The 22268-nt window shown below is 35.7% G+C and overlaps 1 protein-coding gene across 2 annotated transcripts in view; it reads left to right on the plus strand.

Moving 5' to 3' along the window:
- The window catches only part of LOC133522697 (uncharacterized), a 59752-nt gene that overhangs the window by 14856 nt on the left and 22628 nt on the right, over positions 1-22268 (plus strand). Inside the window, exon 2 of one of the 2 annotated variants that reach the window (XM_061858113.1) lies at positions 20817-20887. The exons of the other annotated variant lie outside the window; for it this stretch is intronic. Within the exon in view, the coding sequence (XP_061714097.1) occupies positions 20875-20887 (13 nt within the window). The 5' untranslated portion in view covers positions 20817-20874. The remainder of the gene's footprint in view (positions 1-20816; positions 20888-22268) is intronic. 2 annotated transcript variants of the gene reach the window in all.

A 22268-nucleotide genomic window follows, 5' to 3' on the forward strand; every position in this document is an offset into this window, starting at 1 on the left:
TTGTATTAGAGGGAGTGAGACGCCCGTACGAATGACAGCTAACCGATATGATGAATTCCGTTTTTATTGACATCATACTTTGACTGAAGTGTACGTCTGAATTAACCTGTATGTTTGTTAAATTTGATTGGAAAATATTGCACGGTCCTAGATGAACCGTAGACAGGTTCAAAGGCATTTCCAATAACGAATATATGTATAGCTAAATTACTGGTATTTCATCATAGCTGACTTTGAATTGCCTGTGACACAGCAACAAAGATAAGTTGAAATAGAGATTTGAATTTGAAATGGATTGTCAAAGTAAATTTTGTAGCCTCAGTGAATTTACTGCCATCTTTCGACACATGATTAAACTTTTAGAACGCCATTTGACTTAGATCCTTATTCTTTCACTGATATTTGTTAAATTTGTGAAATATCAAAAAGTTGGACCATCTACTAGATCATAGGCCAAAGGTTATGGGGCCATTCCTCGAAACGATACCACCATTTCAAATTCTCTGATAGCAACCAAAAAGATGAACATTATAAACGAAGAACTCAACTAAGATAGGTAAAAGTTTAACTAGCTTGTCCAAACTTATTGATATGCTTATGTTGTACCTAATCCATAAGTTCCTACATTACTTTTTGTTGCTAAAATACCTACTGAGCAAACTTTTGACCAAAATGCGAATAAAAATCTTACAAAACATTTCGCTTGACCAACCAAGCATTCGGAATTACACCGTACACGTCTCTAACGATATTGACGAGTCCAAACTGACAAGATAACTCAATCATATGCGCTTGGTGACTTGGAAATATCAAGTTAGTTAGTTCGATATTTAACACAAATTGACTGCATGCTGTTAACTAATTTAATACAAAGCATGCCTTTTGTGCTGCTTCGTTTATTTTACATATTAGGTTATTGATATGCTGTGGCGTTATTTTGATATAATGTGGAGGACCGATCGACTTTTCATTCAAACGTTGTCCCCATTTTCCTCTCTGGCTATCAATAGCCATTATTGAAAATATTTTGACACAATTTGTTGTAAATCAACGACAGCTATGCCCCTACGTTTTTTTCGAACTTTTAATTACCTATTATAAGAGTTAAGAGCTGAAATAAATGTCATAACTATGAAAAAATAAAAATACCGCCCGCCCGGCCCGGTGGCCGAGGTGCTCAGACACCTGCCGCGATAGCAGAGGACGCTGGTTCGATTCCAGCCTAGGGCACTGGAGGCCCTTGGTCTCTTTTTCTTAGTATATGACATTTATTTCAATTTATAATTATTAGTAGTGTATCTACTTGAAATAAAAACAAGTTAAAATATTTTCTGAAAATAATTTAATTTGCTCGAATACTTCTAATAGAGTTAGGAGCATTTTTTTTATGAAATCTGTTTTTGCTTCGAAAAAAGTCAAACATAGGGGCATAGCTATAGTTAATATACATCAAATTATGTAAAAATATTTTCCATAATGTCAATATCCAGGGAGGAAAATGGGGACTACGTTTGTATGAAGATGCCGCTTTCCTCTTAATTAAAACAAAATTAAACAAAACCAGTTTGGTTACGATATACAGAAAATAAAACGTTGATAACTAGGTAAATTATCCCATACAATGTACACAATGTTATCGTAGATAGGATAATGTGTTTTGTACTTGTAGGTAGTAGTTTCCTTTGTGTATAATATTTCACTAATGCTCGCTCAAAGGTGTCGCTTACACACTGTTGGTAATGTGCCTTTCAAGTTGTTTAAAGCCTCGAGAAGCTTTTATTAAATTATCTTTGTACTGTTACCTAAATATAATGATCGTCATTACACCTAATAAGTGGTCCCTGGCGTTTAAAAGAAATATGCGTTAAGATCGAAATAATAGGTGTCTGAAGAAAATATTATTTTGTGTATTTCATTCATGCTTGTGTAAACGTATAATTTCATTTAATACTATAATTATATCTTTTCTTTCTCTAATCTACTAGTATAGGTAGGTACGTTTTGCAATTCAAGTAAGGGATAATGGGACGAATCATGAAAATTACACTAACATGTGAAAAAAGTATGATATAAATGAATCCTAAATTTAAAATAGCGCTAACAGTTCTATACCTACACGACATTGTAGTACTTAGAGCATTTAACAACTGGAGACGCCTTGTCTGTTATTTTCTGTACAAAACAGGCTGCCGATTTTTGCGGGGAAGTGGCACGTCAAATGTATGACGTTTTTCTGGCATGGCTATATGTAACGTACAAATAGCCACGTCAGATAAACGTCAGTCCATACAATTGGGCGAGGTTTTCGACAGGTGTAAGCTCATAAAGGCGACTCCGGTTGTTCAATTTTCTAAGTTGTATTATGGCTCCTTTATGCGTTCGAAGTTACCTGGTAATTTTATGACTTGGAACCATATTAAACTACATTAGCCACATTCGTGCTATTTCTTAGACATCGTTTTAAGCAATAAAATTACAGGGCAACTCGGCTAAAAGACAATAAAACTGACTATCACTGAATAGCCAAGTATCACCGAATAGCCCAGGTTTGCCCTAGTTCGTAGCTCCAACAATATTCAAACTAAAACTACAGACATTTTTAAGCCGTCACTCCGCAAAAATAATCCAGCAAACCATTAAGGTCTCCAACCTCTCTAGATACTCGAGCTGTCACCCCAAGAGGTAATACTTGAAGAAATACTACAGAGCATTCTGTAGCTACGCATTTGCCTGAAAAAACTTTTTCAGGTAAAAAGTAACGCCTGAGGAAAACGATTTAAAAGTTGAAATTGTTTATGGTTTCGTTTATTGTTGAATATTTTTAGCGAATTGAGTTTTTTAGTCTCAACGTCGCCTAAGAAAATTGACGTAGATTTGAAACCTATTAGCGTTCGTGTGCCAACTCGAGGCACATTTAATAAAGTTCTTTACCTCAAAATGCTCGATATTAGACATTTTGTGACGCCCGGTCTGGCGTAGTGGGTAGTGACTTAGTGACCCTCTCTATGAAGCCGATGGTCCTGGGTTCGAATCCCGGTAAGGGCATTTATTTGTGCGATGAGCACAGATATTTGTTTCTGAGTCATGGATGTTTTGTATGTATTTAAGTATTTGTATATTATATATATCGTTGTCTGAGTACCCACAACACAGGCCTTCTTGGCTTACCGTGGGACTTAGTCAATTTGTGTAAGAATGTCCCTATAATATTTATTTATGTTGAACCACTTTACAGTAATAGAGCATTTCCAATGAGAAAATGTATAAATATTCATGAAGAACCTTTAATAATAAACATCACTTAGCACACGTATAACTATTAGGTATATTTACATTTATAGGGTTTGTACGTTCATTTTATTATGAAAGAGATAAAGCATTTTTGTATAAATTTGCCATATTTCGTTTAAATTAACTTGTGCTTTGAATTTTTTTTATTAATTTCATTAAAATATTTTGATTTGTGTTATAAACTCACATTAGCACACATTTACGAATCACACACACATACTGACGAATGTTAACGTCATGTCATATACGAATCTTAACCATGTACGACATACGAATTTTCATTTACGAAATTGTATAGTGAGTGTTTCAATCTCACGAAATTGCTGTGCCATTGCAAATGTGGAACAGAAATGTGCAATAGGAGGAATTTGTACTTGTCAAGTTAGTAGATAACAATGGCATTGTCTGCTCCAACACTTGCTAGTTGACGATCAAACTTTGACTTGCATTTCCTAAACAGGGTATTCATGAATACATTCTATAGACTTACCCCCTTTAACAATACGAGTAATTGGAGAATGGTATAATAAAAACCTTTTCGAATTTTGGTAAAATTCTTTTTATCCGTTGATCGAGGCTTTGGCCTTTAGATCACGCCCAAAGTAAATACTAAATAAAAATATAATGAATACGATCAACAATACTTATAATTATTATTGCTGTTAGTATAAATTGAGTACAGAAATATACCCCCTTTAGCCACTATACCAAATTATTTAAAATTTCACTTTCAAACTTCTTAACTGGCGCTTTTCGTTATTCAAAAGATCGCATTCCATTTTCAAAACAGTGCGTGATTATATGCTCTTTGAACAGTGCAATCAAAGTGTCAAATAACACTACAACGGTTTTTATTCCAAATACCAAAGTTAATAAAAGTGAGTTTTGTACTGGTGAAGTGTCAACTTGTTCTTGCAGCTTTTATGGCAGATTGAGATAAGGTTTACTTTCGCCTGGGGTAAAGAAAAGCTTCATTAAACCCATAAAACTGGTGTTTCAATCGTGCTGTAGCTGCCTTGGATGTCACGCGATTTGTATCCAAGAGCTTATTTTAAATAAGTACTTGTAGCGTTGACAAATAAAGCTAAACCGTACCGTTGTTACGTAACTTGACCAATTATAAATACCCTAGACGTTCCTACTTTCTGAACTGCACGGGTATCATGCATATACTTAGGGCTTTTAATTTCACAATTGCAAACCAGCCCCATATTTAAGTGGAAAGTATAACTCATTTACTTAAATAACAATTTGGGATTATATTCGACTTGTCAAAATGTCATATATGTCTTGACTGTGACATCCGCTTTCCTAACATATATTATTTCTTTTCATTTAGTTAATTGCCGTAATGTAGCATCTTGTGACTTATTACTACCTAATGCATATTAAATGTATAAAAATTTATTCTCAGGATTAAATTAAATCTACGGATTCCATTCACGTGTTTTCAGACACTCGCGCGGAAGATTCTCGCGTAGAATTAGTTTGATGTTAGTATGTTTCACGACAGATTAAATTCGATCCTCAGGACTATTTTCGTTATACTGTCTCCATTCGCGTTTATGTTTGGTGTATATTTAAAGAGCTAAAAGGCCAAGGCCAGGAAAGCAATGCAGTTTGAGAGACAGTAAATAAAGAGATTGAAAGGTAGTCGTTAAGCCGCCATCGCGTTCAGAAATATTTAGAGTTATCATTCATGTTTATGCTGATTAGGAATAAATTATCTGGGAGACCGAGCTTTGCTTGGAAAACATATAAAAACTCACAAAAATGCGCATTTTTGCCAGAGATAAGACCTAGCTAGATATATAGATAGTTTTTCTCCCCAGAAAACCCACATATAGCAAATTTAATCGAAATCGTTAGAGCCGTTTCCGAGATCCCCGAAATATATAAATATATATACAAGAATTGCTCGTTTAAAGGTAAGATGGAAGATGGTAAGGTAGGATAAGATAAGATGGATAGAGATAGACAGAGAAACACTTGCATGTTATTTAAACGAATGTACATGTACTTATCGCAAATAAAATAATATGAATATATGTAAGTCATAATGTCATAGAAGTTTGACGTTTAAAATAACACTTGTACGTCTGTACTATACAAAACTTGGTGCAGAGTTATCTTGGTCTGACTATAGTGAAAAAATAATATGAAGTCAAAAAAAGCTACAGTTAAGAAGGAAAACTGTGTATTTCTCTGTACTCCTTGTACTGTAGTAATCTATTTCATCAATCCTATTTCTTAGGCCTAAAATTAAAACAAAAACAAACTGAATCACTGTAGCAGCGCCATAATGGATTTTCCATTAGGTTCAGTCGTCAGCTAGGTCTAAAATGTTTGCATTCGCTGCGACATTTTTGCTGTTACGTTGTTTCAAAAAACTCTTTTTGCAATTTAAAAGCTCAATAAAAATATTCAGCCAGGGAAATTTCTTATCGTGAAGTTTCCAATGTTAGGTGAATAGATTTCAAGAGCGCTTTCAATCAATCTTTGGCTAACATTATTTAGAAGCCTTTTTAGGGTTCCGTAGCCAAATGGCATAAAACGGAACCCTTATAGTTTCGCCATGTCCGTCTGTCTGTCTGTCTGTCTGTCCGCGGCTCTGCTCCGTGGTCGTTAGTGCTAGAAAGCTGAAATTTGGCATGGATATATAAATCAATAAAGCCGACAAAGTCGTACAATAAAATCTAAAAATTTAATTTTTTTTAGGGTACCTCCCCTACACGTAAAGTGGGGGTGAACATTTTTTTTTGCTTCAACCCTACAGTGTGGGATATCGTTGGAAAGGTCTTTCAAAACTAATAGGGGTCTTCAACAAACATTTCTTGATAAAGTGAATATATTCGGAGATAATCGCTCCGAAAGAAAAAAAAAAATGTGCCCCCCCCCTCTAACTTTTGAACCATAGGTCCAAAAAATATGAAAAAAATCGTGGAAGTAGAGCTTAAGAAAGACATTAAATGAAAACTATAGCGGACATGATCAGTTGAGCTGTTTTTGAGTTATCGCAAAAAGTTTTCCCTTCATAGTAAAAAGACTTACTTTAATTAGGTACTGATTATGCAAATTTGCCTATTTGTTTAACTCGGGTGAAAGGTACCGTTTTATCCCTTGGTTAACAATTTACTATATTTTAAGCTCCAGTTTAGCTTATTGTGACGGAAGAGTAACTACGGAACCCTACACTGAGCGTGGCCCGACATGCTCTTGGCCGGTTATTTATATATTAATAGATGCTTTATTTACAATAACAATATAAATAATGGATATATACAGATGATTACTATAACTAGCATATATCTAAAATAGGCCCTTGAGTGCTGGCGGCATTTCCTCGTTTTATTGCAATACTGATACGTTGTGCGAAGAAACCGCCAGCTCTTCGGTCACCAGCAGTTACGTCAACCAAACGTTTCGCGATTTCTCCAAAAAACTTGTACGCGCTATAAAGTAAACCACCTGATTCGAACAATCCTTGTAAGATGTCACACCGATACGATACTGATCTGTCAGTGTCATCAGTATCATATCGCTGTGACATCTTATAAGCATTGTTCTAATCGGGTTAAGCATTTATTCATCCAGATGCCTTTTTATTAAACAAAAATTTTTGAAAAATAATTCACAGTAAATATGTAACAATTATAACTCATTAGCGATTATTTAAATTATTTTGCTTTCATGAGTAATATTAAAGTGAGAACAATAGACAGACACAACAAGATTGTTTTCGTTTTTAGGGTTCCGTAGCCAAATGGCAAAAAACGGAACCCTTATAGATTAGTCATGTCCGTCTGTCTGTCCGATTCTGTCACAGCCACTTTTTTCTAATGCTAAAAAACGAACTAGTCTAGCAGGCGATAAAAGCGTTCCCTTTTCAACCGCAGATTTTTTACGAGAAATTACTTCGCTAATTCTTGTTGAAGCCTAACTCCTTTTATAACATTAATCTTAGGCTGCCTCAAAGTCATTTATTTATGCAATGATCTTCAGTATGTTCGGTAGAAAGTTATTTATGCCTTTTCCAATTATTTTTTAATCATATATGCATATTTTTTTTTAGTTAAAATTATTCTATTGTGTGTTTCTATGGTAATTAATTTCTTTGAAACATAATGCAACAACCATCCTTTTCTAATTAAAGTTTTAAGTGAAATGATTAAACTAAAATATTCTACAAACTGGAAGGGTGCAAGCTATTTTTCTCAAACTTGTAATGAAATGTTGACGTGACTTACTTCAAATTAGGTCTGGAAATACCACATATCAGGTGCGATGAGTGAAGATGATATATAAAGGAATTTCATACAGCCTTACACACCTAGGCCTGTAAGGCAACCTTCTTTTGTTTTTAAACGTCAAATTATGGCTCGTTTTGGCATTCAACCATAAAAAACCTATAAGCAAAATTCTGCCATTATGTTTATTTTTATTTTTTGTCTTTTTCTTTTTTTTCTTTTTGTCTTTGTTATATATTGTTTCAGGGACTCAAAGGGGAACAAAATTTTCATTATATACAGGAGATACAGCACCATAAAGTTTTTTTTTTTTTCAGTCATGCAGAAATCTTTATAGGGCTGTATCTCCTGAACCGTGCGTCGTAGCCTAAAAATAATCAAATTTTCGTTCCCCTTTCAATAACCCGAAAGTAATGATAACAATCATCATCATCATCATCATCTTATTTTTTTTAATTAATTCATTGCAAGTTTGAGAAAAGCACTATACAAATCTCAGCGAGAAACGGGGTTGCCGGCCGCGTATCCCTATACGACCTCGCTACGCTCGGCCGTCTATATCTACTTGGCCTGCAACCCTTCGTTTCCCGTCCTCTATAGTAATGTACTATTGAAGTAGCATTTACCACGATTAGAATCGTTTCTAGGTTAACATAAATTTATGGGCCGCTTCTTTATTCGAGATGCAATGTGAATGCTGCATCAACATTTACATCGAGCTCAGCTCAAGATGTGTGCTCAGAAATGTAAACACATCTCAGACTTTATGTGGACTAGGGGTCTATTCGAATCATTAGTGACAGGTGTGACGTGGATACTAAAGTGCTAAGTTACAACGGCCACTTTGACGTGTCAAATGACCTCTCTAAGCACGTTACAGTAGATTTAGTATTGTATTTGATTAAAAGCAAAACAAGAATCTACATTCAAGATACGTACTGCGTTAAAGATTGCTGTTTTGAATGCTCATTTAGAACTGACATTAATTGTAGAATCCGTCGGCCTCAATACACTCACTGTTTCGTTTATAATGTCAACCTTTCATGGGAGTTTTTCGTATAGTCCAAAGCCTAGATGAACCATTATAAGAATGCTCTTTGACCACGAATAGTTGTTAATAGTGTCGAGGTCACCTTATACTGGTGATCGGGACTTGACTTGCACTCGTGCGCGCAACCAATGATAATACTAACAGCAACCCTCACAATGGTGAGCCAATGGTGTCTACCAATGTAGACCTTATATATTTGTAATAAGGTTCACGACTTGAAAGTTTACACAGTAATGGTACTTCATACAGCCAGAACTCCATTTAAAAGTGCAGTTTGTTTCATTCGCCGTCATTAGAGAACCAAAACTCTCATTAGCGGAAACGTTGAGTTCGTTAGAGGTGGGTAGTTATTCTACGTCCTTGTTTTTCGGGCAGTCATTAGTTCTAGAACTTTGGAAAACAAATTTTTGGGTTGATGAATTTCATCAAAGATGACATTTTTGGAACAGAAATAGCAGTTTTGACAGCTGATAGAGGCAGCAGATATGAAATCCATAACAGTTTCAGAACGAGAAATTAAAATCAGAATCGGGCTCTCGTTCTCGATAACGAGTTCGACGATTTCAATGCAATCAGTGTCTGGAGGGGGAACTAAAAGCAATGTGCATTGATTGCTCTTATGTTAGCAAAAATGAGAATTTCAACCCAATTTTTAATCCTATTTGACTTATAGCAAATGTCAAATAACCAACATAACACAGTTGCCAGAACATAATACATATATATTCAATCAGTTTAAATGAGCAACTAATATAAATTAATTCCAAGTATCTCTATACTAAAGCTTTGCAAACCAGTAACGAGTGTAGCCGCGCAAAGGATTAGGTAACTTTGCTACCTTTAAGTACCAACTTTGCGCAACCGTTTCCTACCGTTTGAAATTAGAACTGGGAAAATAGGAAGCCCAAAAAAGGTCAAGTTGAGAAACAAAAGCGAAAGGTTAGAGGGATTTTTTATTAAAATAATGCCGCGTGATCATCGTTCAAAGGTCGAGTAGAGTGTTTATTCTGAATTTATTTTGGGAACACGTTTTTGCTGAAGTAGCTGTAGATTTTTTTTAGCTTTTCCTGTTATCTATGTAGTAGAACTAAACAACTGAGATTACCAGGAAAATCTTGACAAAAACGTGGAATCATGGATGAGTAATAGTTATTTGTTTGACAGGGGGGCAAAGTTGTTATATAACCCCTCGTTGATTGGTTCGAAAAGAGGAATCATGAGCTTTGTGAGGGTACCAAAGCACGAGCATCAAACAAACTTTGCAACCGAGTGAAACACAACATTTTTCAACACACCAACGAGTTGAAAATACTGATTGTAAAACATTACAAATCAAATCTAAATGAACTGAAAAATATAATATGTCTTAATTTAGGTATCTACAGTATATTTCAAAGCCCATCATAAAAACGGCTATTGTAAAAATATTTTCAATTCTTTCTCTTCGACCTCGTGAACCATTAAATGAAGACTGCCACGTTAACAGCGCACGCAGCTACTCGAGCGTGCGACATGTTTTATAAATCACCTAACGCTTGTCTCTCTAAGCACCTGCAAAAGAGTAAATTGAGCTGAAGTTCTACAGGCATTAACCCTGGATTTTAGTAACGAGGTACTTACCATAGAATTGCCTAGTTATGGGCAGAGATTAGGCTTAAAAGAAAGAGTTTTAATAAATATTTTAAGCTTGGTATACAGGCTTTTTATTGTTTATGTCTAGAACTAGCTGTTAATCTGACTCCTTCTTTCAAATAGAAACGATCTATATAGACCCAACCAGCATATAATAATTTGAAAATGTCTTGTGTTTTCGGAACAAAAGGTGTTTAGATAATTTAGAATAAGTAGTTTGTCTACCCAACTATTATTTCTGCCACCACTGCCAGGCCAATTCTAGTTTTAGTTCTTCATCATCATTATCATCAATATCATCATCAAACATCACTCTCATAAAAACTCCAAAGACGGAAAAGCAAAAAATATAGTTTTATACGGATACTTACCTCTAGGCTTCTCTTAACTGATCGTAATAGTCTGACAACTTTAAAAATGTTTCCTCTCGGAGTAAAAAAAAAAACCAAAGACAAATAGTAAAAAATATAGTTTTAAACGGATCGATGGGCACTGCAGTGGTTTGCCAGACTCAAGGCCGGCGCGCCGCCCGGCAACGGCGGCAACCATCACACGCACTGCTCACTACGGTCACTAGGAATTATGTAATGTAACAACTAAATTCTGCCCGCAAATTTTATCCAAATCAATTCAGCGGTTTAAGCGTGAAGAGGTAACTGACAGATAGACACCCACCTTCGTATTTGTAATATTGGTATGGATAGATAGCTTAGATAGTTTATACTCACATAGGTTATACTTCCTTACTCCTCATGTAAGGAACGCAAAAAAACTTGCATATTCGTTTCATTACCTACGAATGAATCTGTAATATCTGTATTTGGTGATTTGCTACACTCGTTGTGGAATAAGCTTTTCTCTTTCTGTTTCGGTGTGCTCGCTAGCACGTGCACATTTCTCGCTTGTTCAGGAGCAACAACTGTACAATTCCATCTGTACTATTTAAGCGCTTCAATCTTGGGACGCCTATAACCTATCTTAAATTATGATATCATTGGTTACTAGACGGTTTGATTTGCTAACATTTGCGTCTCCTCTGGGTTGAAAGGTACTTCTTGAATTTGGATTGCCAATGTAGACCCTAGGCTTCTTTGGATACTGTTATATGCGGTTGTTACTATTTTAACTATATTTTGTGTTGTTGCTATTTTAACTTATTATTCTTACACGCTTATATGTATTCCAGACTTCAAAACTATTATTATATGTATTCCAGACTTCAGCTTCGTAAGCCCAATTACGACCCCATCTGCACACTATCTTTTTTTATACTACCTCGTTGGTAAACAAGCATACGGCCTACTTGATGGTAAGCAGTCTCCGTAGCCTATGCACGCCTACAACTCCGGAGGAGTTACATGCGCGTTGCCGACTCTAACACTCCGCACCTCGTTGGGCTCTGGCAACCTTACTCACCGGCTGGAACACACTATGAGTAGGATCAGTGTTATTCTTATTTGCTGCAGTTTTATGTAAGGTGGAGGTACTTCCCCAGTTGGGCTCTGCTCTAGATCTGGAATGACATCCGCGGTCCTGTGCCCTACCACACAAAGTGAGATGAGATGACATTTACAGTTACCTCTTTTTTGAACGTAGTTTAACGACATTTTATCACAAAACTAGAAAGATTGGGTAGGGTCCATCTAAGTTAACTTCGCACCGACCTTGAATATAACAAAGTGAGGTGGTCTCATTATAATCGTCATATTTTCATAGAAATTTAACATTAATGATGACAATGCCACACTTTATCATTTCAAATGCGATGCAGACTTGTCTTGGTCCGATTCTAGTAGATTAATCAAATCAAACGTCAGTTTGGGATGCAAGTAAGAATTGGAACTTACCGCTTGTAAGATAATACTGCAGGGTGCCTAGCCAACGTGCCAATCGTATAGGCTCACAGCAACAAAACGCTTCGGTCTTTGTCGCACTTATATGGAAGAGATTTATGATTCTGGCACCTTACTGAGTTGAGAGAAGGAGTGAGGTTATGTCAGGCATATTAGGTGTTTTGGATTTCGTACGTAACCTTACACACACTGTGCTGTGTTTGTAATCTTCACTCATGGTCATTTGTTGGTGCGAGCTAAAAAAAAAAAAAAACAAGTGCGAGTCGGACTCGCGCATGAAGGGTTCCGTACAATTTAAGACGTATTAAAAAAAAATCTTCTTACTAGATCTTGTTCAACATTTTACCACTTTGGACACACATTTTACCACTTTGGAAGTGTCTCTCGCGCAAACTATTCAGTTTAGAAAAAAATGATATTAGGAACCTAACTATCATTTTTGAAGACCTATCCATAGATACCTTACACGTATATGTTTGATGAAAAAAAATTTTTTTAAATTTTATGACGTATTAAAAAAAAACTACTCACTAGATCTCGTTCAAACCAATTTTCGGTGGAAGTTTGCATGGTAATGTATATCATATATTTTTTTTAGATTTTTCATTCTGTTATTTTAGAAGTTACAGGGGGGGGGACACACTTTTTTTCACTTTGGAAGGTTCTCTCGCGCAAACTATTCAGTTTAGAAAAAAATGATATTAGAAACATTAATATCATTTTTGAAGACCTATCCATAGATACCCCACACGTATGGGTATGATGAAAAAAAAAAAATTTTTAAATTTCATGACGTATTAAAAAAAAACTACTTACTAGATCTCGTTCAAACCAATTTTCGGTGGAAGTTTACATGGCAATGTATATCATATATTTTTTTTAGATTTTTCATTCTGTTATTTTAGAAGTTACAGGGGGGGGGACACACTTTTTTTCACTTTGGAAGGTTCTCTCGCGCAAACTATTCAGTTTAGAAAAAAATGATATTAGAAACATTAATATCATTTTTGAAGACCTATCCATAGATACCCCACACGTATGGGTATGATGAAAAAAAAATTTTTTTTTTAATTTCATGACGTATTAAAAAAAAACTACTTACTAGATCTCGTTCAAACCAATTTTCGGTGGAAGTTTACATGGCAATGTATATCATATATTTTTTTTAGATTTTTCATTCTGTTATTTTAGAAGTTACGGGGGGGGGGGACACACATTTTACCACTTTGGAAGTGTCTCTCGCGCAAACTATTCATTTTAGAAAAAAATGATATTAGAAACCTCAATATCATTTTTGAAGACCTATCCATAGATACCCCACACGTATGGGTTTGATGAAAAAAGATTTTTTGAGTTTCAGTTCTAAGTATGGGGAACCCCCAAAATTTATTGTTTTTTTTCTATTTTTGTGTAAACATCCTAATGCGGTTCATAGAATACATCTACTTACCAAGTTTGAACAGTACAGCTCTTATAGTTTCGGAAAAAAGTGGCTGTGACAGAATCGGACAGACAGACGGACATGACGAATCTATAAGGGTTCCGTTTTTTGCCATTTGGCTACGGAACCCTAAAAAGGGCAAACGAAAAACATCATACATAACATCAAACATATTCATCTTTGAATGCTGCTTCTAGAATATAAGAACCAACAACCGGGGGTCGCCTTTAAAAGCTTATCCCTCTGTCGAAAACTTCGGCCAATGGTCATATGTACAAATAAACGGATTATCTATCTATCTATCTATCATATGGATTGTACGGACTGATGTTTATCTAACTTGGCTACGTAGCCATGGTAACGTACGCACGTTACGTACATATAGCATTTGAGATGCCCCTCCAAAAGAGTAAAGTAAGTATATGCACCTGCCCCGCAAAAATCGGCAGACTGTTTTGTTCAGAAAATTACAGACAAGGCGTCTCCAATTGTTAAATCCTCCAAGACAGAACCTATTCGATTTTAAGGGATGGCCAACTGGCGGTGACAGCTTATGCATTATGTAAAACGAAATCTGTTTATTTTATGTTATGTTAGAATATCCAACATAATCCGCATCAAACTGTAAGCTGTTACTGCGAGTTTTCAGTATGAAAAATATGTTATTATTAATAAAAATATTAATACTGGGGACAATCTTTCCAAATCGACCTAGCCCCAAGCTAAACGAAGCTTGTACTAAGCGACGCTATATACATAGAAAACACTCATGACTCAGGAACAAATATCTGTTCATCACACAAATAAATGCCCTTACCGAGATTCGAACCCGGGACCATAGGCTTCATAGGCAAGGTCACTACCCACTAAGCTAGACCGGTCGTCAAGTGCCTTTAGGATATAGGTACCAACATATTTATTGATGGTAGGTGGAGGAATATGTTAACGGAACCAAACTTCTTAGCAAACTTCACGCTTTTCTAGGATATAGATTTAGGTTAAGAGAAGGTACTTATAGGGAGCGTGTGTAAACTGTACGGGACATCTTTACTATAAATAAATAAATAAATTGCCGTGCAGTGTCCAAGTTTACATTTCCAGCAGCGCATGTTTTTCGTCGTTAAGTATCAATGTGAATTTTAACTTATCGATATACCACTAGAAGGCAGACCTCTTCAACGCGCTGTTTCGTTATTTTCAGAAATGAGTGCTGCAGGCTCTTTGAACTTTAATTTTTCGTAGCACGACTACGACGCGTAGGCCGTAGGTGTTTGCTTAGCGCTGTAGCGTAGATGTTTTATCTCGTCTTTGTATTTGCAAAACCTGTAGCTTTGCGGTGAACGTGCGTGACTAATTAGAAAAGTACTTTAGCTATTTTCTTAACTTTTCGCAATTTAAGTGAAATCTTGATAATAAAAAATAGAAATAAATAAGAAAAAAAAAAGATTATCAATCTCTTAGAGTCTTAAGACGAGCATATTATATTATATAATTGAAAAAATCTCTAGAACTTTAAAAACCTTAAAAATTTATCGAATTCGCAAATTCCACTCGTCTCTTACCCGCTTCAATGCCAGCATCGGTATGCGCTGCAAAATGAAGGCTTATTGGAAAACTCTCATAGTCTGCATTTTTTAAGGTCAAGATTTCAGAAGGTCAAGTAATTTTTACGGGTCTATTATATATGTTCGCTAACGGGAAACATATGCAAGCGTGACATATACTGATAAACAAGGAAATACCTAATCTTACATAGACTGAAAAAAAACTTGACACTATGGTACCTATGTTAGGTAAGTGACATTTATAATAAAAAGTAAGTAATTAGATAGTTAACATCCATAATTTAGGTACCTACTCGTACCTACAAATATTTTTGCTCGGCACAAAAAAAACCCTAGGAGACAGACATGAGGATGACTCACGCTAGAACAATCTGGGTCCGAGCCGAGGCCTCCGACTGATCACCCGTCATAGGGAACGAACAAAAACGAAAGGCAGACAGCCCCTGGATTTTTAAGTTTTTTTCATAAGAGGCTATGCAAATATCCATAATGAATGCAGCAATGCATATTTTAACATGAGACCTTGAACTCAATGGATAAAATCCAAGCGTAGCACGAAAATTGCTGGGTAAAGTTTAGCTAGTAAGGCAGTGCGTTTATTTTTAGCGCAACCTTGGAGGATACCGTTTTAGGCAACGCATGGTAGGTAAAAAGTCAGAAAGTAAACGAAGTTCTGAGTACCTTTTTGCTTTAAAAAATGATCCACATGACTGATACCTACCTGCAAAATAAAATTCTACTTACTTGTCGAATTACATCTCGCGTGGCATAGCAATTGTGGACGCTGTCAAGCTGCGCGCAGTACAGTTAAGTCGCTCGCGGCACAATACACGTGATGTCATTTTAGAGCTCTTTACTTCGTTTGAAATTTACTGCATTTGAAAGAACATCACAGAAGAAAGCGTGTAGTTTTTATCAGGATCATTAATTGTTCATAATAATGGAATCATTTAATGTAGCATGGTCAATAATTATAATTGACATCAAAATTTTACCACAATAACTACTTCGACGAAATTCTTTCTACTGCTTAAAAAAACTAAGTATAGTCAGATTTCCATAATAATATTAGTCTTCTAATTAAATAAGCACAAAACATGATCGAAAAAGACATTACCCAGAACGATGCAGAGTTGTAAGGCCCCACATCGATTAGGATGTAAGTTATCGTCTAAAATAAACTGTAGAATGGGAGCACACTACAGGTCGTTGTGGAGACCTTTGAGACATGCTTGTTCAGTATAGGCTAAAATTTTGCTGAAATTATGATGTTAAATGAGAATTAAGAACTATTACTTTTTTATATTATTATCGTTACAGTTACCTCTAGAATATTTTAAAATAACTTCCTGTCCAGGTTAGACGGCTTAACGAACCAAAAAAGCTTATCCGATGTAGCTATTGCAGAAAATATCAAAATAAGTAACTATATACCGTGAGTATGTCTTAATATAAGTGCTATAAATAGTTCTAGATAGTAGTAGATAAATAATAACTCATGCCAGAACGGTCCGAGTTCGGGCCGAGGCGTCGTACACTTCGTTTTCTATGATGGCGATGACGTGATGCTTTCTTTCTATAGAAAACGAACTAACAGACACCTCAACCCATCTTTAAAAAATCACTCATCATCCCAACATGCTTTATAATCCACAACATGAAGTTCCATGTAATTACCTATAAATATATAATGAAATAACTGCTAATAGTATTGACTGATTACTATCTACTCTTGACAGTAGTATTATACTTTCACTCATTCTATTGAAATGTACAAGCTATTTCACTTACCTCAGTATGTTTAATATCTACCTGAATGATAATACATCTTCATCATAAATCATAAATACTCAAACCTTTCCGGTATCGGCATACCGACGACGAAAGCCGATAAATTTTGTGGTTTCCACGAAATCTATTGAGAATACTAATGATAGTTATGTTGATATATAAAGATACGACTACGAATACATTTCTGGTATTGATTTTAAGACGATGTTCGCTATTTTCGTCAACGTACGAGTATAATACCCACCTACAATTATAAATGAGCTGCAAAAGTTTTAAAAATAATAATGAATAACTTGACGTAGGTAGTCAAACGTACAAACCTAATATTAATACTTTTACTTTTCCCTTAAAAACAATATGAACTTTTAATTTTAACATTAATTCAAAATTTCGGAGAGGTAACTGTAGCAGACATGACCTATAAAATTTTGAAAAATTAATTACGAACTTTTGCTTAAGTTTTCGCTTTTATACCGCCCATGTATACTTAAACTCTTTATTGATTACACAGTCATAATTCCGGATAATCTTCGTAGTCAATATACCATATATTAATAAAATTGCATAAGAGGAGGTACCTAAGCCCCGGACATGTTTTATTATAAAATTTAGAAACAGATCCAAAACTTTGGAACCTATTAATTATCACTCAAGAACATGACATTAAAGAAAATGTTCAATCTTATAACGAATTAAAGATCGTGTGTCAGTTGCGTTCGCCGCCACACACCTTGGCCGCACCGTGCGGTCGACAGAAGCTGCCGCTGAGCAGGCGGTGTCCCTAAAAAGAGACAAGTACTCCGGGCTGTCAAACTTCTTGTTCGTTCCCCTTGCCGTGGAGACATCTGGGTGCTGGTGCGCGGAAGCGAAAACTTTTCTCAGGGAGCTGGGACGTCACCTGCAGGAAAGAGGTCCCAATTCAGCGCGTAAATGTGGCTAGCGTGATGGGCATTGTAAATAAAACCGCTGGTGGCCTAGCGGTAAGAGCGTACCCGCCCCGCGAACCCCGGCTCGTACCAATGAGTTTTTCTTATGTAGCTACGAAATATCATTCTGATTTTGATATCTAATCCCAAAAAGGCCTAGTTTACCCTCTGGGTCAGGTCAGATGGCAGTCGCTTTCGTAAAAAATAGTGTCTGCGCCAATTCTTGGTATTAGTTGCCAAGCGGACTTCAGGCTTCCATAAGCCGTGGCAAAATGTCGGGACAACCCGAGAAAGATAAAAATGATATATTTTTTGATTGAAATTAAATAAATAACCTATTAAAGATAAAACCATTAGTTATTACAAATTTCTATTTGAGTTCCATCTTCTTAATTAATTAAAGTTATACCTAATATCAATAGAAACAAAGCAAAAGTTTAGTTCTAACCTTTACAATTCGTTTCGTGTCAGACACTAATTGGACACTTGATTTAGGGGCAAGCATTGAAATTATTCATAATTTTAGTAAGAATTACCAAGTTTCCAGTCTCTAAAGTTTTCTGCAGGTAATAACTAAGGTCGAAAGGCATTCATCTACTTAGAAGTAAACAGATAACTCGAGATTATTTTAAAAGCTTAAAAGATAACTACGGTAAAATTAAATAAATAATGATATTAGCTAACACAGTTAAGTTCTATATTTTCATCGATAAATAACTTTAGGCAAAAATTTCCTTTATAGTACCTACAAGTTTTTATCACTGACTGTACTTTTCTTTCCACAGGCAATTAATACCCATCAAGGCAATTCCAAAAACCCCATGTTGCGTAGTTTTATTATAGAGTTCCTATAGCCACCTCTTGTCTCCGTCATCAGATCAGTTCGATGGTACGAGTACGTACCATAATATTGCATTGTCACCCGACTTACATATGTATGCAAATTTTCAACTTCATCGGAAACCGAGAAGTGGGTCTTTAACTGGCAAGATTTGATTACAGACCAACACAGACAAATAACGAGACAGGTGCAACTAAAAAGTGCCTGTAAAAATTATCCTCAAACATAGTAGGTCCGCTTTTTCGCCTGTAGAGTGCAGCATTAATACATACCCGTATTCAACTAGTAGAATACCAAATAGGCCTTGGCGTCCTATTTGTGCTTTAGAGATATATTTAAAGTCTCCTGGGGGCCTAGCAAATATGCCAACAGTTTGCGCCGTAGCGAACGAAACAGTATGTCTCTTCCATATTAGTGCGACAGAGAGACAAGCGTTTCATCCTCGCCCTCGGAGCCTGTAGCCCCGAGAAAACTTACCGTTTGATTTCCGTGTCATCAATACAGTCTCCAAATAATCTGCATCTATCTACGCGACTTGTACTCAAAGACAGACATTCGAACACACAGGCAAAGGACAGAACGTTTATTTCAACAAATCAAAACAAACATGAAATTAACCTGTATCGTGTCATAAACTATTCAAAATAATCAAATGTAGTATGGCTGAAGAATCAATCGCGTGACCGGCTCGCATTACGGCTTGTTGAATAATACCGCAGATTGATCAGGCGTGGCTCTTGACGCTGGTAGGCTGCGATACTGAAGATAATCGGGGTTTTCATTTTTAATAGTAGGAAAAAAGATCGAGCTAGAATTTAACCAGCGACCTCTAGCATTGTATATAATATCGTTTTTATGCTGAATTGAAAAACGTAACGTTCAATAAATCGTCGAGACGTCCGAAATTCAAGAGCTATTTTGCGCAAATCTACATCAACTGTTTTTAATTCTAATCCTAATCCATATTAATGAGTTTGGTAGCCATGATGGCGTACAACCGTTGACATTTTGGGATGCAATGAATAAGTTAACAGTTGGGCTCCCACCGTTGACATCAAATATTACTAGTGGCAAGATCTTAGTTCGCTAAGACAACATTAGATATTGCTATATTAGATCCTACAAAATGGCTTTGACCTTGGAACTTATGCTGGTGCTAATTCTCATGATACATACATACATACCTATATACTAACATATTTTGTTTTTGTTTTTCTACATAGGTACTATTTAAATGTTTGAAGCAAGCTAAAAAATAACCTGTCTAATTAATGAAATTGACGCGATAATACGTCGTCGTTGCTTTAAAGATATACCTTGCTAAGAAGATTATGTGACAAAAAAAACAGTCAAATAACTAAGTATCTTCAAAAATACTCAGTACCAGTATTCTTATTTTTACAATTATTAATAGCTAAATTAAGATGCACTAGGAATGTATTATGAATGCTTTAGTGCTTACTTAAGAATTCGTAAAACAAATGTGCTTATATTTGTTTGTTTGGGCCATATGATACTGTGGTATCTTAGTGGTTAGGCGTGCCGCGTGCGACATTCTAACCAGCCCGTGTAGCCAACGTGCCTATCGTTCACGCTCCGTGGCGAACGAAACGCAATTGTCACAGTCGCACTAATATTGAAGAGTGATAGAGAGATGACTACGCTACGCTACGAAGCGTTAACGATTGTAACGTTGGCTACGCGGCCTGGTTTGAATCCAAGAAGAATAAGTTTTTATAAAATTGTATGTTTATAAAACATATTATGAAACTATCATTAGGTTTTTGGTGAGAGCAGGCAACATATGCTATTATGAATTTCAAAAAGGGTACGAATAATAAGTCCCCAAATTGTAACTTCTGTCTTCGTATATGAAAATAAAATGTAAAGAAGTGAGACATGTGTGTATTAATAAAGCATGTTTAAACATCCAAATATACATTAACAAGCATGTGTAACATATTTACATTATACTCCTCGAATAAGACCCCCTATCTAAATATTTATTGCATGATTTAAAAGGGCTGCTTGTTTTCTCGTCGTACCAACGACACAATTAACTGGTCATCCGTAAACCTTATTGCATTGAGATAAGGTCTACAAATAGCTGGTTAATTGTGTTGGTGTTATAGGCATAGCAATGCCAAGTATCATGAGATACTTTTCTTTTATTTACAGATCGGGAAACCACTTATTTCGAATAGGACGTGTAGAGCTGGCATCAGCGCGCGCAGATATGAAATTAATAGGTAATTAATTTTTTGCCCTTAACTGTTTATCTAGGTATATTTTATGATATTTTCCGCGAGGTATAAAATTTTAATTGGAATATGTCTTGGCAAACGGCACGTAGGCTTAGATTTAAAATGGTTTTAGGGGCTGTAGTTATTTGGGACAAAAAAAAACCGTAATATGTAGGAGTAGGACAGGGTGGGGTTCTTTTCTTCGGCAGAATCTGACTGTTTTTTTTTCGATTATCTTTTATTTCAATCGAAATTAAAGTTGTCAGGATAAGAGGACATGATAACATGAGAGGGAGATTATTTTAGAGGTACTTGTTTACATGTTTTGTATACCACGACGGTGGCAAACAAGCGTGCGGCTCACCTGATGCCTGCAGCCACCTCAGCCTATGGGCGCTTGAAACTCAATTGGAGTTACACGCGCGTTGTCGACCTTACAAGCTTACAAAGATTGAATTTGAAATAATTGAATTAAGTTCATCCAATATTTATGTAATTGCTAAACAATGGTAGGTAACTATTATGATATTGAACATTCCATTAAGCATTATATTTTATGCAACGAAATACACTTGAATAAAAACATAAAACGCTTAAATTAAAAACTTATAAATAAAAATTTGCCCTAAGTAATAATCTCTTCGCCAGCATACCCCTTTGAATAGCAATTATGATCCGCTGAGCGAAACATTGGCCAGCCCTCTGCTGGTCACTCGAAGCCTCGAAATGGCGTTTTTAACTCATATTATAAGTATGTATACTTTATATGTATCCTACTCCCAGAATATTTTTATTGAATTACTTGCTTTTCTTCATAAAGTGTTCATGTAGGTAAGTATGTGTGAAAATAATAAATCAATAACTTTGCCTCAACTTTCGGCCCTAAGTCACGCATAGTCTTCAACATATTTCAGTTCACTGTAACAATTGCACGCGATATTGTAGCCCCTCATGTGCGTGTAAGCTAAATTTGAATTCGATGACTGACTTTGAAACACATCTTACAAACAAAAAGTGTATGTGGTCTAACTTATTCAAGGTTTAAATGCCAGTTTAGACATATTCTCTAACCTCCCAGAAGCCTATTAATAATAATAAATACTAAATAAATATTAGGGGATATGTTACACAGCTCAATTTAGGCCCAAACTAAGCAAAACTTGTACTATGGGTATTAGGCGAAGATATACACACGTATATAGATAAATACATACTTATATGGAAATAACTTTATGTCACAAATAATTAGTATGCTTATACCATAATGTGATAAAACATCTAACTGAATCGGTTCAAACAAATGTTACAATCGTTACAAAACGTTACAAGCATTTCAGGCGAGTACCGTGTCTAGGGCAACGAAGCTTGCTAAGTTGCCTAAACACGG

This window comes from Cydia pomonella, chromosome 11 (genome assembly GCF_033807575.1).
Source record: "Cydia pomonella isolate Wapato2018A chromosome 11, ilCydPomo1, whole genome shotgun sequence".
Classification (NCBI taxonomy): Eukaryota; Metazoa; Arthropoda; class Insecta; order Lepidoptera; family Tortricidae; genus Cydia; species Cydia pomonella.